At 42.3% G+C, this 18,342-nt stretch overlaps 1 protein-coding gene across 29 annotated transcripts in view; it reads left to right on the top strand.

The window, feature by feature from the left end:
- Window positions 1–18,342, top strand: part of ttn.1 (titin, tandem duplicate 1) — a 159,767-nt gene that overhangs the window by 72,263 nt on the left and 69,162 nt on the right. For all 29 annotated transcript variants that reach the window (XM_063213114.1, XM_063213120.1, XM_063213116.1 and 26 more), the window contains 36 exons: window positions 147–270; window positions 456–722; window positions 1,256–1,353; window positions 2,698–2,866; window positions 2,977–3,243; window positions 4,320–4,586; window positions 4,745–5,023; window positions 5,147–5,555; window positions 5,686–5,810; window positions 5,973–6,239; window positions 6,398–6,667; window positions 6,807–7,106; window positions 7,225–7,527; window positions 7,750–7,937; window positions 8,351–8,465; window positions 8,635–8,922; window positions 9,031–9,182; window positions 9,896–10,043; window positions 10,155–10,335; window positions 10,464–10,585; window positions 10,701–10,988; window positions 11,636–11,932; window positions 12,082–12,268; window positions 12,909–13,024; window positions 13,125–13,424; window positions 13,525–13,824; window positions 13,977–14,082; window positions 14,201–14,397; window positions 14,512–14,817; window positions 14,934–15,215; window positions 15,308–15,607; window positions 15,717–16,019; window positions 16,512–16,904; window positions 17,005–17,307; window positions 17,423–17,722; window positions 17,838–18,134. In XM_063213114.1, the coding sequence (XP_063069184.1) occupies window positions 147–270; window positions 456–722; window positions 1,256–1,353; window positions 2,698–2,866; window positions 2,977–3,243; window positions 4,320–4,586; window positions 4,745–5,023; window positions 5,147–5,555; window positions 5,686–5,810; window positions 5,973–6,239; window positions 6,398–6,667; window positions 6,807–7,106; window positions 7,225–7,527; window positions 7,750–7,937; window positions 8,351–8,465; window positions 8,635–8,922; window positions 9,031–9,182; window positions 9,896–10,043; window positions 10,155–10,335; window positions 10,464–10,585; window positions 10,701–10,988; window positions 11,636–11,932; window positions 12,082–12,268; window positions 12,909–13,024; window positions 13,125–13,424; window positions 13,525–13,824; window positions 13,977–14,082; window positions 14,201–14,397; window positions 14,512–14,817; window positions 14,934–15,215; window positions 15,308–15,607; window positions 15,717–16,019; window positions 16,512–16,904; window positions 17,005–17,307; window positions 17,423–17,722; window positions 17,838–18,134 (8,614 nt within the window). The remainder of the gene's footprint in view (window positions 1–146; window positions 271–455; window positions 723–1,255; window positions 1,354–2,697; window positions 2,867–2,976; window positions 3,244–4,319; window positions 4,587–4,744; window positions 5,024–5,146; window positions 5,556–5,685; window positions 5,811–5,972; window positions 6,240–6,397; window positions 6,668–6,806; window positions 7,107–7,224; window positions 7,528–7,749; window positions 7,938–8,350; window positions 8,466–8,634; window positions 8,923–9,030; window positions 9,183–9,895; window positions 10,044–10,154; window positions 10,336–10,463; window positions 10,586–10,700; window positions 10,989–11,635; window positions 11,933–12,081; window positions 12,269–12,908; window positions 13,025–13,124; window positions 13,425–13,524; window positions 13,825–13,976; window positions 14,083–14,200; window positions 14,398–14,511; window positions 14,818–14,933; window positions 15,216–15,307; window positions 15,608–15,716; window positions 16,020–16,511; window positions 16,905–17,004; window positions 17,308–17,422; window positions 17,723–17,837; window positions 18,135–18,342) is intronic.

Here is an 18,342-nt window from a genome sequence, read left to right as displayed (position 1 = left end):
CCTAAAACAGGAGAATCATGTCAAGTTATTAGTCAAATGTATGTTAATGTTGTCAAAGACAACAACAATCACGTTCATTCATGTTCAAAAACAATCATACGGTATAAAACCCTGATGATTAATCTGGACTTAATATTTTTCAACAGGTTGTCATGAGGTCAGAGGGCAAACTGCACACACTCAAACTGAGAGATGTGAAACTGTCTGAGGCCGGAGAGGTAACACTGACCGCGAAGGATTTCAAGACCAAAGCCAAGCTTACAGTGAATGGTATGTCAGATCATTGTTACAATTGTATTCATTTATTAATTTCAATTACCCTGCAACACATTTGAATGCGTAGACCTGCGCATTTACAATATGTTTGAATAAGAAATTATAATACACGCAATAAAAGCAGAGAAGAAAAGGCGCAACACATCTTATTAAAAATCTCTAAATCTATTTGATCACAGAACCAGCAGTTGAGTTCACCAAACCCCTGGAAGACCAGACGGTTGAGGAAGAGGCCAGTGCCACATTTGAGTGCGAAGTCTCCAGGGACAACGCAGAGGTCAAATGGCTCAGGGAGGGCCAGGAGATCCGCAAAACCAAGAAGTATGACATGGAGGCTCATGGACGCATCAGGAGACTCATCATCAAGGATTGTACTCCTGATGATGCCAAGACATTCACATGTGACGCCAAGGAATTCAAGACTTCCGCCTCCCTCTACGTTGAGCGTAAGAGAAAATGTGTTTTTTTGTATCATATGAAATACATACTGTAGTGTAGTGTTTCTCAAAGTGGGGCGGAAGCCCCCCTAGGGGGGTGCGGAGGTATTGGAGGTGGGGCGCGTGAACTCAGAAGGTTTTTCTTTTTTAATACTTTTCTGTTTTGCCATTAAGTCAACACATTCACTTTACAATCACAATATTTTCATTAATTTATTCACTAATATTTAGAGAACATCATAGGCCATATACGTTTATTTTAGCCTCTAATAAACTTTAAGAAGGCCTATTGAATTGTATTTTCGTAACAATTTTGCTCGTGGGGGGCGCAGACAGACACCCTTCCTCTGAAGGGGGGAATGACATGAAAAGTTTGAGAAACACTGCTGTAGCGTATGTGTGCGGCATCTGGGGGCTCCAACTGTTGGCCCTGAAGGTGTTCCACTTCGAATAAAAGCATCAACTAAGTATATTGTAATGTAAGGTATGTGCTACAAAGAATATGAGTGTGCTCATGAACGTATTTTCTGAATGATTTTTAGCACCCCATGTTGAGTTCGGCATGCCTCTTCATGATGTGGAGGTCAAAGAGAAGGAATCCGCCAAGTTTGAGTGTGAAGTCTCTCGTGAGAACGCTAAGGTAAGTCTAGAAATGTGATGAATCTAATGAATTCATGTTACAAACTTACTATGGGACAGTTTAGATTAGTGGTCCCTTTAAAGCTTTATAAATACTTTGTAAGTATTGGTCAACAAAACATTTACAAATGTCTGTAAATGTGTAAGAAATATCATGTTAATCCTTTATAAGGCAAGGGACTATATTTGATCATGGAAAATCAGGCTTTCACACAGATAGTGACATCATGACATTTGACCAATCAGCAGTGGCCTGGAGCCTGTCAAACTTTTCCCCCTCGGGAGCTGAGATTTATATGCCCTATGTAAGGGTTAACGTTCGGCGAGAAGGTCGCTACCGTGGAATAGCAGCACGACAGAGAGAATCTTTAGACCCCGACGCGGAGCGGAGAACAAAACAGTGCCGTTGTGGAACACCGCTAGGCAACAGCTAGGTAGGCTAGCCAGGACAACAGGTGTTGTCTATCACAGCAGCTGATTAGAGTGACAAAAGACCGGACCCCCTGCGGAGTGATATGAAACATTCGCTTTAGCCACTGACTTGTATACAAGCCAGTGGCTTTAGCAGTGAACGTCTTGTTGCCATTGACAGCGGTAGCCAGGACAACGGGTGCTGTCTATCACAGCAGCTGATTAGAGTCTTGATGAAAAGTCGCTTTAGCAGTGAAAAGTCTTGTTGCCATTGACAGCGGTCTGTTATAGACCAACCCGTCCGTTATCGAAAAATAACAGACGTCCGAACGTTGGGGAGCCCCGTTGAAATGAATGGAGCATTCGACAGATGACGTCACAACCATATAATAAAAAGGGTTAACACATGGCCCTACCATGGCCTAGCAGTAGGGCACTCCTCCACTATGCAGCCGACCTGGGCTCGATTCCCGGCCTGGGTCCTTTGCCAGTCCTTCCCCATCTCTCTCTCCCAAACTCGCTTCTTGTCACCATCTTCACTATACTATCATAAATAAAGCCAAAAAGACCCTCAAAAAAAGGGTGAACACATCAGAAGTTTGTCCTCCAAAGGGCAAAACAGATGAAACCACTGTTTATAGAAATGTCCGACAGGCAAATTCAACTCATTCAACATTCAATTCATCCAGGAGGACTGGATTCCCAATCTACTGTGCAGCCAAATTGTTTCTTACTCTTTCAAAAACATTTGTAAATATTTTTTTTATTAATACTTCATTACTAAATGTTAATAAAGCTGTATCAAAGTTTTTAATGGACCATTATTCTGAGGTGTTACCACTTAATCACATGTGTTAACATTTTTCTACAGTCAAAATCTTTACCTTTAACAAAACGCATCTCTGTGTCTCAATTGAAATGTTCTTGGTTTTAGGTGCGCTGGTTCAAGGACGGCAATGAGATCAGAAAGAGCAAGAAATATGAAATAATTGCCAAGGGTGTAAAGCGCACTCTTATTATCCACAAGTCTGTGTTTGATGATGAAGCTGAATATGAATGTGACGCAAGAACCTCCAAGTCATCTGGAATGCTGACTGTTATCGGTGGGTTGAACTTAGTTATACTGTCTTGTGAATTTGCACATTAATACTTAAATAGTACTAAAACTTCAATAACATATAAACTTATGCCATTGCGATTTGCTTCCCAACAGAGGAGGAGGCTAGATTCACAAAGAATCTCAGCAACGTTGAAGGATCTGAGACAGACAGCGTGAAATTGATTTGCGAAGTGTCCAAGGCCAGCGCCGAGGTCTCCTGGTATAAGGGTGACGACGAGGTGCCAGAAGGTGGCAGATACGAGCAGGTCGTGGACGGCCGCAAGAGGATCCTCATTATTCAAGATCTGCGCATGGATGACGGCGGAGAGTACAACTGCAGACTTCCCAATGCCAAAACATCAGCCAACCTGAAGCTTGTTGGTAAGTGTTTTTATCTATCTATCTATCTATCTATCTATCTATCTATCTATCTATCTATCTATCTATCTATCTATCTATCTATCTATCTATCTATCTATCTATCTATCTATCTATCTATCTATCTATCTATCTATCTATCTATCTATCTTAAAACAGTGTATAGTAGTACAGTGCTTCAATTGAGCACTGTACTACTATACCGTATACTGTATATTGTTGAGAGGCAGGTAGTTAGATGCATTTGGAAATAGACCGCACACTAACACATCCTTACCACACAGGGGCACTGACTACCTTTTGGGGCTCTGGGCCTTTAAAGTCGCCCTCTGCAGTGATTGTGAGTTTGAGTGGTGCCCGTGGAATGCCTCTCTCAAAATTTAAACAATCAGGGAAAAAATGCATCCCTGAATGTTTTTTCATCCCAGAGTACCAACAGTACAATGCTAATGTGAATATGTCTCCAGCAGCATGTAAAAGTCAGTTTTTGTTATGAGAAGCCTTTTCCTGTGGCGCTCATTCGGCTCTGTCAGCCAAAAGTTACATGTGGGGAGTTCTGACAGCGGACAGAGAAAGTGGTTTGGAGAGTCACAATTCACTTACTAATGACTCAATTAAGCATCAACTTACTCAGGACAGTAAGGACAGTAGGACCTTTTAATCCTACCTTGTGTCCCTTTAAGAGGCACTTGGCAAGAGACAGAAAGGGCGCCATCCGAATGGGAGGCCTGACTACCACATCTGATGCACACATTCATAGAGTTAGGAAAGAGTAGTGTAGGGTTTATTTTAGGAGGTTATAGCATTAATTTCCTTACAATATACTACTCAGAAGTAAATGGGGACTGAAATATTACATAACTGATATGAAATAGTTTAATGTTCCAGTTGAAAACCTGTATTACAGTAATGGCAGTGGAGTATTATTTAACGGGATGATTACACAAAATTGTGATTGACTTGGAGCTGTATCGTGTTGCACTGCTGTTCACTTCATTATTTTGAGAAGTATAGTTATTGCTCTTTCCCACTTTTGTGGGAATATTGACAAAGCCTCTGTAAATTTCCGTTTTTCCCAGAACTGGCTGCTGAGTTTATCTCCAAGCCACAGCCCAAGGAAGTGGTTGAAGGTGAGAAGGCAGAGTTTGTATGCTCCGTCTCCAAGGACACATATGAGGTGAAATGGTTCAGAGGTGACCAGGAACTTCACAGTGGTGACAAGTACAGCTTTGTCACCGATGGCAAGAGAAGGAAGCTCATCATCATGAACTGTGATCGTCAGGATGAGGGAGCCTACAAAGTTATGATTGGAACTGTCAAGGCATCAGCTGACCTGACTGTGCTTGGTAAGTATTTATGCATTGATCCGATTAATAATAATAATGATGATAATAATAATAATAATGATGATAATAATAATAATAATAATAATAATAATAATAATATAAAGAAACAACTAATGCAGCCTTAACACAGCAAAATGCTACTTTCTATCTCCTCACAGAAAAACTCAGAATCATCACACCTCTCAGGGACACCCCAATGAAGGAGGGAATGGAGATCTCTCTCAACTGTGAGGTCAACTCTGAGGGTGCCAAGGCAAAATGGCTGCGCAATAACGAGACCATCTTTGAGAGCGGCAAGTACATCATGGGTTCCAGGGACACAGTTTTCTCCCTGAGAATCAAGGATGCTGAGAAGGCCGATGAAGCTGAGTACACAGTTATGCTGTCCAACAATCGTGGCGAGCATGCCGAGAGCAAATGCAAAGTCTCCGTAGAAGGTAAAAATGTCATTTGTATTCTGTAAGAATAAATAGCATGGTGTGAAATTCAATTTTATATTATACACAGTAAAAGAAGGCTATCTTTATAATCACCTTCTCCATTTCATTCTATTCCCACAGAGGAGCAACTCAAAATCATTGAGCCTCTTGAGGACTACGAGACACAGGAGAAGAAGCCTGTCACCTTCAGCTGCAAGGTGAACAAGCCAAATGTGACCGTGAAATGGATGAAGGCTGGTCAGGAGATCACCTTCAGCAAGCGTATCCAGTACAGGGTGGACAGCAGGAAGCACACGCTCACCATCAAGGAGTGCATCATGGACGATGAGGGTGAATACACAGTCGTGGCTGGAAATGATAAGTCAACAGCCGAACTGATCATCAGCGAGGCACCCACTGACTTCACCGGACCGCTCAAGGACCAGACTGTCACTGAGTTCGAGGAGGCCATGTTCGTGTGCAAGTTGTCCAAAGAGAAGGCAAACGTCAAGTGGTACAGAGATGGCAGAGAGATCCGTCAAGGAAAAAGGTAAGGCAATTGGTCTAACCATTCCCTATGATATAGTCATTACTGTTAGTATGCTTCATCTGTTTATAGAAGATCAGGCAAAGCAATACAACAGAAATTATGTATTAACAAGTTATTTCAATTTTGTCAGGTATAAATTTGAGAGGGAAGGAAGAACCTGCACTCTTTACATCAAGAACTGCAGACCCGATGATGAATGTGAATACGCCTGTGGTGTGGAGGACAGAAGAACCAGGGCAAGACTCTTTGTTGAAGGTAAGAGAAGAACATTTTATGTATTTCAATTGTTTTATTGAGTTTTACACATTTAAACACAGAGGCATCAACACCTTGACCTTAAAGCTGTCACTTAATCTTCTGTCAAAATGTGTGAATGTGAAGTTCAAAAACACTTTATACATTTGTATTGTTCAACAGAGACCCCTGTGGAGATCGTCAAGCCACCTCAGGATGTGTTCGAGCCTCCTGGCTCTGATATTGTGTTTGAGGCCGAACTGAACAAGGACAGGGTCGAGGTGAAATGGATGAGGAACAACATGATCATCGTCCAGGGCGACAAATACCAGATGCTGAGCGAGGGCAAAGTTCACAGACTCCAGGTCTGCGAGATCAGGCCTCGTGACCAGGGAGAGTACAGGGTTGTCGCCAAAGACAAGGATGCCAGAGCCAAGCTTGAGCTGGCAGGTGTGTATAAATGGACTTGTTCCCCAATCTGTTTTATCCATTGCATTATTTCCCTTGTTTTAGTGCATCACCCACCTTCAACAGGTTGATAGAAGTTCTTCACACCCATTATTACAATACAGACTATTAACATGTTCTACTATTCTATGATTCAACAGCTGTGCCAAAAATCAAGACTACTGATCAGAACCTGGTGACTGACGCTGGAAAGCCTTTCGTCATGTCTGTCCCCTACACTGCCTATCCCCGTGCTGAGGCTGAATGGGTCTTCGATGGCTCCAGCTTGCCATTCCAGAATGTTGACACCTCTGCAGAGAGAACTGATTACAGACTGAAGGATCCCAGGAAGGCAGACCAGGGTCGTTACAAGATCACAATTAAGAACAAACATGGAAAGGGAGAGGCTTTCATCAATTTGGATGTCATTGGTGAGTGTAACTGTATTTTGAGACAGTTGTAACTGTATTCTGGAACACTTCTATGCGAAAATGTACTACAAAATATGATCTTACTGGCTAAGGTACCAACAGATGTTCACCTCCTTTAATGGACGATTTTTCTCTCCAGATGTCCCTGGACCTGTTAAGAACCTGCATGTGGTTGACACCTCTGATGGTGAGGTCAGCCTTGCTTGGGATGAGCCTGAGAATGATGGTGGCAGCAAGATCATTGCCTATGTTGTGGAGAGACGTGATGTGAAGCGCAAGACTTGGACGGTGGCCACCGACCGCGCAGACTCTCTCGAGTATTGCGTTGGTGGACTGAACAGGGACAACTTCTATCTCTTCCGTGTCTGTGCTCGCAACAGAGTTGGACCTGGAGAGACTGTTGCTACAGACAAAGCAGTTCAGGCAAAGAACATGTTTGGTAAGATACAGTTTTTTGGGGCCAAAGTCTGAATCCAACCTAAGCCAGCCTAATCTTAACCCATGCTGGATTGCACGATGAAAATAATACTCACCATTTCAAAATCATTGTGTTTCAGATGTTCCCGATGCACCCCAGAACGTTGCCGTTGGAAATGTTAACAGGTATGGGGCCACCGTATCCTGGGAACCTCCTCTCTCTGATGGAGGATCTGAGATCACCAACTACGTCATTGAGCAACGCGACAGGACATCTGTGAAGTGGGAAGCAGCCATGGTGACCAAGGCTTCTGACCGCAGTGCAACGCTTACTGATGTTGTGGAGTACAAGGAATACATCTTCCGCGTCAGAGCAGAGAACAAGGCTGGTGTTGGCCAGCCAAGTGGTGCCACCGATCCAGTGAAGATCATGGACCCCATTGGTCAGTTTACATTGCATTATGCTACTATTACATGCATGCATTGTACATGCACATAATTACACTCAAGTGTGTGCAGCTATTAGAAAACTTACTATTGTGATTTTCTTCCTGGTCCTGTTAAAATTAACTGTAGCTCTCACATGTCAAAGCCTGAATTGAGATGAAATACTAACGTATAGGTGACATTTCACAATAATGTCTAAAAAATCTGTGTCATTACAGAGAGGCCAAGTCCACCACAGAACTTCAACTACAGTCATCAAATGAAGAACTCAGTTCAGTTGGAATGGGAAACCCCCTTATCCAACGGAGGTAGCATGATCACCGGCTACATCGTTGAAAAGTCTGAGGAGGGTTCAGACAAATGGCTGAGATGCAACGCCAGACTCTGCCAGGACCTTTGCTACAAGGTACATAATCTAACGCATAACCTAATACTGAGTTACTTAGTATTACCTCCTGCGTAATTCTTAGTTATTACCTCTGCCAAGAAGATTATGTTTTCGGTAGCGTTGGTTTGTTTGTCTGTCTGTCTGTCAGCAGGATAACTCAAAAAGTTATGAATGTATTTTGCTGTAATTTTGTTGTTGGGAGTTGTTGAAACTAGGAAGGAAGAAACGATTTTTCACCATTGCGGGATAGGGCGAATTTGACATTCCAGTTTTCTAACTCTGAAAAAATTAGCGTGTAACAATGTAACATATTCTATCAAACAGCTATCAAACAGGTCTGCACTCTGAGTGCATTTTTAGTTTTTCTTAATGATTTGTGATTCTGATTTGCTTTAAGAAAACAAACCCCCTATTACCCACTTTCTGCACAGGTTTCTGGACTGAAGTTTGGACAGAAGTATCTCTACAGAGTATTTGCAGAGAATGCCGCCGGTGTTTCTGACCCTGCTAACACCTTGGGACCTCTCATGGCAGATGACCCACACAGTAAGTCTTTCACTACTGAACTACAAAAGTACATGGGTACATTGTATGCAGGTGATGGACAGTAATAATGATGTAATTTGTTAGCTTTGTACTAACAGTAAGTTTCTAAAGCACTAAAATGGTGAGCATGAAACATTTGCTAATGCCTTTTTTTTATATGGTTTCTCAGTTGGACCAACCATGGATCTCAGTGGCTTCAGAGATGGCCTCGAGGTTATGGTTCCTCACCCTCTCACCATCCGCGTGCCCATCACTGGCTACCCTACACCCAAACCAAAATGGCACTTTGGTGATAAGGAGCTGAAGCACGGAGATGATCGTGTTACCATGACAACTAAGCAGAACTACACTGAACTGGTCGTCACTCCAAGCGTTCGCCCAGACAAAGGAACATACACTTTGCACCTTGAGAATGATGTCACTTCCGTGTCAGGAGAGATTGACGTCAATGTCATTGGTAGGTCACCTCCCTTTGTTCATATTTCTCACATTGTTCCCCATTCACTCAGATTAACTAGTTATTGTAAAAAAAATATGTGAATTTGTTTTATGTTTTGATGTGCAGCATCTCCAAGTGCCCCAAGAGACTTCAAGGTCCCTGAGGTCACCAGACATCATGTGCACCTCTCATGGGAGGCTCCTGAACATGATGGAGGCAGCCCTGTCATTGGCTACCAGATTGAGAAACGTGAAACATCCAGAAAGACCTGGGTTAAGGTTAGTTTTTGTGCTGGCTTTGCTGTTGCTCTCTAAAGAAATCATGGACACAAAACCATTGCCCCCTGATGTTCTATAGCCAAGGGGTCTAATTCCACCTGTCCCCTAACTTATACGTGATGATTGTTAATTATTTCTCCACTATTCAAGTCGTCAATGGGCATCCTCTCCAAACAGAGTGTGTATGCTTAAACTTTTAACCAGTAAAGAAAATGAATACAGAGTCAAATTATCATAAACAACATTGTAATGACGCATGTCCCGAAATGTCTGCATGGGAGAGATGCATTTTTAATTTTGCGACATTCTGATTACAAACTCGCCCTGACCTCTTCCCCTTTCCACTTTCTGCCCAAAGATATTTAACCATTTCCAGAGTAATGACCTAACTGATCAGTTACTGCATGGGTAAAGTCAGAACTCAGATTTGAATCGAAATTAGCACAACAGGGTAAAAGAATAACAAACAATAAAAGAAATACTGAAGTGACCTGAAATTAAGTGATCGGAGTTGGAAGACGGTCACCACTGAATTCTGCTCAGGCTAGATTTTGAACATGCCAAACATTAAACGCAGAATTATGGTAGAAACCGCTGTCATCAGTTGTTGTTGCTACCCAAAAATGTAAGTTAGTACAGCCAAATTATATTTGAAGTATGTGTATGCCTTTTCAATGAAGTGTGTGCTAACTTTTTTTGCTCTCTGTGTGCAGGTCATCTCTGGAGTGCAGGATCTGGAGTACACTGTGACTGATGTCATTGAGGGCAAAGAGTACTTGTTCAGCGTCACTGCTATCAACAAGTGTGGACCTGGAGAACCAGCCTACATTGATGATCCAGTCAATGTTTCCTCACCAGCCAGTACGTTTCGGCCATCATAGTCATGGCGTCACCGAGCCATTTTAGATTATCTTAAATAATCTTTTGGCGGATGACGAGACTGACCTTTTCTCATGTTTGATTGAATTTCAGCTGTTCCTGATCCACCTGAGCACCTGAAATGGAGAGACAAGAGTGCCAAGGGCATTTTCCTCACCTGGGAGCCACCAAGATACGACGGTGGTGCCCCACTCAAGGGCTACATTGTGGACAAGTGCCAGCGTGGAACTGACAAGTGGGAAGCCTGCGTCCCTGAACCCATCGCTGAGCTGAAGTGAGTATTAAGCACAAATTGTGTCCTTCATATCATCATATCATTGCCCATCGAGGGATGACGGGTTGAATAGAGCACAGGGTTGTGTTGTGATATCGCTTTGAACTCACCACATAATTTTGTAATAGGTATCAAGTAACCGGCCTTATTGAAGGACAGTGGTATGCTTACCGTGTGAGAGCTGTGAACAAGCTGGGAGCCAGCAGACCTTGCCGTGCCACAGATGAAATCCAGGCTGTTGATCCAAAAGGTTTTATTTTATTCACTCGACTTTACTTCACCCTCTTAAGAAGCAAACTGTTTTCATTGCACAGTACTGTATGTGGTGTCATCAAGATCACTGACTCCTTTGTTTCACTCAACAGAACCACCTGAGATTCAGCTGGATGTTAAGCTTCTGGCTGGTCTGACGGCAAAGGCAGGAACCAAGATTGAGCTTCCTGCTGATGTGCTTGGCAAGCCAGACCCTAAGGTCAAATGGACCAAGGCTGACCTTGTCCTGAAAGCTGATGACAGGATTACAATTGATACCAAGCCTGGACATTCCACACTGGGTATTGCCAAGACAACCAGAACTGACACCGCCACCTACATCATCGAGGCAGTGAACGCCTGCGGTCGTGCCACTGCAACAATTGATGTTAACATTCTTGGTACGTGCTTTTCTATTGCTTCTGTGTAATGATTTACAAATCACCAACGTGTATTTTATATCACATGCACTCTTTTATTTAGTGTTCATCAAATTGTATTTGTTTTTCTTTTTTTAAATACATACAATGCATTGAAAGTAATAGTAGTGGTGTGCCTTGGCACTGTCCTCACGATTCGATTCAATTACGATTCGGGAGGTAGCGATTCGATTCTATTCGATTCGATTCGATTCGATTAAATTCTACAATGAATTGCAATGCATTACATTTCTACTGAAAGCAAAGCAAATGTTTCATCAGTCATGATGAGGCAATACAAGTAGTCAGATACTGAGCAATAATTTATTGGCTGTTTTCTGTATCAGTCTTGCAGTTTTCAATGCTTTGAAGTGCTTTTATTTAATTTAACATTAATTTGTTCCCGAAATATCCACGGAAGTAATTGAAACTTAAAAAAAATTGCCGCATCGATTCTGGAACTTCCCGCATTCAATTGGATCGTCCATGCCCCGCATTGCATTGCATCGCCGAATCGATTATTGCTGACAACACTAAGTAATAGAGTAATAATGGAATGACTAGTATGATGCTACATTACATTGGGGTTTTAATATATTGGTTTATTGTACTCTACCTACGATACACAGACAAACCTGGCCCACCAGCTGCTTTTGACATCTCCGACATCACCAACCACTCTTGCGCCCTGGCCTGGAATCCACCTAGGGACGATGGTGGCTCTCCAATCACTAACTACATTGTGGAGCTGAGACCCACAGACAAAGAGGAGTGGAAGAAACTGTCCGCCACCATCAAAGCAACCACTTTCAACGCAATGAAACTTACCGCTATGAAGGAGTACGTCTTCAGGGTGTCTGCTGAGAACCAGTATGGCATTGGACCCCCAGCTGAACATGTGCCCATTGTGGCCAAATATGCATTTGGTATGTAAATACACTGTATGTACACCAGAATTGGAAAGTAGTTTTCTATGTCCCAACATTGGCCAATTGAGCTTGACAGTCAAAGCCTGACATAACAATGTGATTTTATAGTGTTACTACTACAAATATTGTTTTTTATTCTCCTTCAGATTCTCCTGGTGCACCAACTAGGGTGACACCCTCTGATATTGCAAGAGATGCTGTGACTCTGACATGGTTTGAGCCTGATGAGGATGGCGGTAGCCCCATCACTGGTTACTGGGTGGAGAAGTTTGACCCAGAGACTGACAAATGGATTAGATGCAACAAGTTGCCAATCAAGGACACCACATTCAGGTAATAACTAGTGTTGTTAGGCAATCAAACTAAATAATTAATCTTTTACATCACATTTAATCTCTCTCTCGCACTCACGCACACACACACACACACACACACACACACACACACACACACACACACACACACACACACACACACACACACACACACACACACACACACACACACACACACACACACAGGATTTCTCCTCACCATAGATTTCTTCACAACGTAGTAAATGTATTATCAGACAGCAGAATTTGCATTTTACAGCATTGCAAACTACAGCAGCAGTTCAATCCGACTCTATTCTCTACTTAGCAAACTTTGTAAACAAAAGGAGCACATGGCTACTTATTATTCACATGATTTTGGTGGGAAATGTTTTTAACAAAATGAGCATGTCTAGTTATTTTTCACACGATTTTGGCTGTGGTAGCACAACTTCTGGAAAATAGCGAACACAGCCATGGTGTGTTAATTTTTTACAACACAGTAATTTGCAGAGTAATCAATTAAGTGACAGCCCTAGTAATAACTATAACAAATATGTCATTACAAGTTCCACAGTCTTGGTTTTTATGGCAACAAAAATGTAAAATACCTCAGAATGTCTTTAAACTAAATGACATGATGACCATTTATATTTTAGGGTTAAGGGACTGCCAACCAAGAAGAAGTACAAGTTCCGTGTCCTGGCTGAAAATCTTGCTGGACCAGGAAAGCCAAGCACTGAGACAGATCCAATCCTGATTAAGGATCCCATTGGTATGCTTTTTTTCTTTTGAAAAAAAGTAAAGTAAAGATTAATAGCTTTCATGCCAAGACATCTTAATAAAATGCACTATCACGTTCCTCCCACATCTAGATGCACCATGGGCTCCTGGCAAGCCAGTTATGAAAGATATTGGTAAGACCAATGTCACCCTTCACTGGACAAGGCCTGAACATGATGGAGGTGCTAAGATCGAGGGTTACATCATTGAATTCAAAAAGACAGGAACCGAGGACTGGATTCAAGGAGCCGAGGACGTGCCCACCACAGAGTTCTGTCTGAGGGGACTCATGGCGAATCAGGAGTATCAATTCAGAGTAAAGGCTGTTAATGTCGCTGGCCAGAGTGAACCTAGTGAGCCAAGCGATCCAATTGTCATCAAGGAGAGACTTTGTGAGTGAACTTTGTATCACACAATCTTTAATCACATGTAATGATAGAAGTAGAGTATTGACTAAGCAACAATATAACATTGTTTAACCTGTTTTAACAGTCCCTCCATCACCTCCACGCTGGATTGAGGTCACCAACATCACTAAGCTCTCAGCTGACCTGAAGTGGATGGAACCAGACTCTGACGGTGGCTCTCCAATCACCAACTACGTTGTTGAGAAGAGAGATGTCAGGCGCAAGACCTGGCAAACTGTGGACACCACTGTGAAGGAATGCACATACACTGTCACTCCTCTGAATGAAGGCTCATTGTATGTGTTCCGTGTGGCAGCTGAGAACGCTATAGGCCAGAGTGACTTCTGTGAGCTTGAGGATTCTGTGCTGGCAAAGGACACCTTTAGTAAGTTGGGTCATGATTGTGATAATACAACTACAATGTTGATAAATATGATGTTGATGCATGTAAATTCACTAAAAAGGCACATTGGGAATATAAAATAAAAGTGTTACCGAAATGAACATTTTGTAACAAGTTTTGCATTTCACATTCAGCTACTCCTGGACCTCCTTACGCTCTGACTGTGGTTGAGGTGTCAAAGAGACACGTTGACTTGAAGTGGGAGCCTCCCAAGAGTGATGGTGGTAGACCAATTACAAAGTATGTGAATAAATCAGGCATACAGTTGTTTCTGGTGATGCATGCTGTTCACCTCAAGCTGTTATTCGTCACACTTTGTTTTCAGGAAACAGAAATAATGTCTCATGTTCTTCTCTAGGTATGTCATTGAAAAGAAAGAAAAGTTGGGATCACGCTGGGTTAAAGTTGGAAAGACTGCTGGAGCCGAGTGCAAGTACAAGGCTACTGATGTCGATGAGGGAAGTGAGGTGCAGTTCCAAGTCCGTGCTGAGAATGAGGCTGGTGTTGGCAGCCCATGTGAACCAACTCAGTTCATGACGATTGAAGACCCAACAAGTACGTTTTCTCAATGGCGCATTGTAAAATCAACCAACACCTATCACCCATTGACTTTGTAGATGCATTTCAAATATTGTGTCAATCATCATTGTCATTTTCTTTTTTTTAAAGGCCCACCTTCACCTCCGATTGAGGTCAAAATTCTTGACGCAAGCAGAGAGCATATCAATATCGAGTGGAAGCCACCACTGAAGGATGGAGGAAGTCGTGTCACTGGTTACCATGTTGAGATTGCAGAGGCTGGCACTGAGAAGTGGTTGAGAATCAACACTCGTCCAATCAAGGAGCTGCAATACAAGGCAGAGGACGGCATTATTCCAGAAAAGCAATACGTGCTCAGAGTTCGTGCCATCAATGTCCATGGTGTCAGTGATCCTTCTGAAATTTCTGACAAGGTCTTTGCCAAGGATCCCGATTGTAAGTGTCAATTTGTTTGTAAAGAATGTATTTGAGCAAGCACTTGAGTTGTGCAATTGATTGTTAACCTGTTTCTTTTTTCTTACCATGCTTTTTTTTTGAATCTGCTATACAAGGTGCACCAACAATGGAGGTTGAGGCTGAAGAATTGGTTCTTGTTGAGGGTGAGAAAATGCACCTTAAGCTTCCATACAGAGCAATCCCCAAGCCAACTATGGTTTGGAAGAAGGATGAGACTGAGCTGAAGACCGATGACAGGATGACCTTGACCTGTGAGATGAAAAGTGTGTATTTGGAGCTTGTTCCCAAAGTTGTGCACGCCGATGCTGGAGTCTACACTGTCAAACTGGAAAACCCTCTCGGCTCTATCACTGGCACCGTCAAAGTTAAAGTGATTGGTAAGTTAATGACATCAGAACACAGCAAATTTAAGTGTATCATTGTTGGTGGAGATGAGAAAAGTCACAGTATGATTTGCACAAATGCGCAGGCCTGCCCGGACAGTGCAAGAACATTGATTCCTGTGAAGTCACCAAGAACTCCTGCAAGATCACATGGGAGCCTCCAGAGAATGACGGTGGCTCTCCCATCGTCCACTACGTCCTGGAGAGAAGAGAGGCATCAAAGAAGACATTCATGCCTGTGATGTTCGGCGAGAATGTTGTTGAATTCAAAGTCAAGGATCTTTTCGTGAACGCAGAATACTACTTCCGTGTCAAGGCGGTCAACAAGGTCGGCGCTGGAGAGTACATTGAACTTCGCAACCCAGTTTGCACCCAGGACCAGAAGCGTAAGTGAAAGTTCCATATTTGGTGAAAGCAAATCAAACTGTATTCACTAAAAAGTATACTGCTCAAATGTCTTTGTTGTACTTACTAGTATGTACTCAAATATTACAGAGCGCCCAGACCCACCATTCAATGTCCAGGCTGTCAATCCAACTTCTCAGTCCATCACTGTCACTTGGAACGCACCAGAAAACGATGGTGGTCTGCCGATTAAGGGCTACATTGTGGAGAAGATGGAGAAGGACGGTAGTAAGTACGAGCCATGCTCTGATACTCTGGAGCCAGGCCTCACCTACACTGTCAAGGGTCTGACGGAGGGCATGGAATATATGTTCCGCGTGCGTGCTGAAAATGCAGCTGGCCAGAGCGATCCATCTCGCAGTACTCCCATGACTAAGGCAGCGGACCCTGTTGGTAAGAAATATTACTGATATCTTTAGAATATAGGAATTTTCCGTAACACTTTATAATAATGGATGCAAAAAAGCATGATAGACAAGAAAGACTTAGTAAATAATTAACCATTTATGAACATAATATTAACAAATGTTTGTAAATGAGTAGTAAATGTTTGTAAATGAGTAGTAAATGTTATGTTAATATATTTATTTATCAAACATTTACTTTTTAGTTGTAAATGAATAAAAAATACTCTGTTGAAAGGTTTGCAAAATCTTGAACATGTAATTTGCAGATACTTCATAAAGCATTATTGCAATTTTGTAAATAATACAAACATTTGTTAATGTTTTGTTTATCATTAGTTAATTATTTACTAAGTCTTTATAATGCCTTTTATGCATCCATTATTATAAAGTCTTACCGAATTTTCTTCTGTAAAATGTCATTTTGATTGGTGAGAGTCATAAAGGAATTAATGGAAACCATGCCCCTGTCAAATTTCAGATCCACCCAAAGTCACTCTGCATCCTCGTGTCGTCGCTGGTCTTGCTCTCAAGAAGGGTGAGGAGTTCAGAATAGATGCCTTCATCTCGGGTTCCCCTTACCCAACTGTGACATGGCTGAGAAATGATGAGAATGTGAAGCAAATTCCTGTCAAGAAGCAACCTCTTATTCCTGTCATAAAGAAGAAGAAGAAGAAGGGCAAGCAGGAGCAAGAGCCCGAGCCTGAAGACTTCGGACCTCCTCTGACCGAGCGTCTGTCTTTCGACCAGAGCAAGAGAGGTGAAAATGCACTGATGGTGCGTGACTCAGTTCGTAAGGACTATGGAAAGTACACCATTGTGGTTGAGAATCCTCATGGCGTCGCCAAAGCATCTTGTGATGTCAATGTCCAAGGTAAGTGAACAGTATTTTGAAAAAAAGTTCACAACACCTATTCTTCTTTCTTTTCAGTATTGCACACAGGTTTGACATTTTTTTGTGTTTTTATCTGCAGATAAACCCGGTAGAATCGTTAACCTTGAATTTGAAGAGATCAGGAGCAACTCTGTGGGACTCAAGTGGGAGCCTCCTCTGGATGATGGTGGCAGTGAGATTCTGAATTACATTGTGGAGAAGAAAGACAACAAGAATGAGGAGATTGGATGGGTTACCGTCACATCAACCCTGAAGGGACTCAGTTGCCCAGTGACAAAACTCATTGAAGGGAAAGAATACATTTTCCGTATAACTGCAGAGAACAAGTTTGGATGTGGACCTCCATATATCACAGAGCCACTCATTGCTAAGAACCAGTTTGGTAAGACACTGTTTGATGGGTTTTTTCGGCAATGTTTCTTTATTTTTTAATGTACATGTATGATATTTTTCCCTATCTTTTCTGAAATTTACAAAATGTATATCTTACTATACAGATCCACCTGATGCACCAAATGTGCCAAGAATTTTGGAAGTTACTGCAAGCACCGTTGCTCTCTCATGGCATGAGCCTAAAGATAATGGCAGCCCCATCCTGGGCTACTGGGTGGAGAGACGAGAAATCAATGGCAAATACTGGAACAGGGTGAACCATGTTCTCCTTAACTCTCTGTCCACCAAGGCACAGGGACTCATGGAAGGCCTAACATACATTTTCAGAGTTTGTGCTGAGAATCTCGCTGGTCCTGGCGAGTTCAGTCCACCGACTGATCCTACAATTGCAATGGACGCAATCCGTAAGTTTAAGCTTGTTTCCTTTTGTTTGAAATATACGTTAACAAAAATATTTTATTATCATGTAATGCATTATATTTAACACTATTCTTTAATGCAAACTTAACCTTGTTTCAGTGTTGCCTGGACCTCCTGTTCCAAGAATCGTTGACACCACCAACACAACTGTTGACATAGTCTGGAAACCTCCACTGTACAACGGTGGTGGCGACATCCTTGGCTACCATGTTGAACGCTGTGTGGTTGGCGAGAAGGACTGGGTCCGCTGCACAGAGTTCAGGTGCAAGGAGTGCAAGTACACCCTAACTGGACTGACAGAGGGCACTGATATTATCATCCGTGTCTTCGCGGTCAATGACGCTGGCAATGGACCACCTGGAGTGACAGAGCAGGTCCTGGTGAAGGAACCTGAAGGTAATAACTGTTTTTGTATAGATAATTTCATACAGTAAAATTATGTGGTCCTGTGTGCTTTAACAGATGGACAAAAACATAGGGTTGGTATATTTTAACTTGTGCAATGTAGCTGAAAATCAAAGTGAGAAATCAAAGATTCACAATATTGAAGTTAAGACTTACAAGAAAGCAACTGTCACCTTATTGTTGCAGTTTTCTGTATTTT

This window comes from Engraulis encrasicolus, chromosome 13 (assembly GCF_034702125.1).
Source record: "Engraulis encrasicolus isolate BLACKSEA-1 chromosome 13, IST_EnEncr_1.0, whole genome shotgun sequence".
Taxonomy (NCBI): domain Eukaryota; kingdom Metazoa; phylum Chordata; class Actinopteri; order Clupeiformes; family Engraulidae; genus Engraulis; species Engraulis encrasicolus.
Note: the sequence above shows the minus strand (reverse complement) of the source record. Positions and strands in the feature narration are given on the sequence as shown.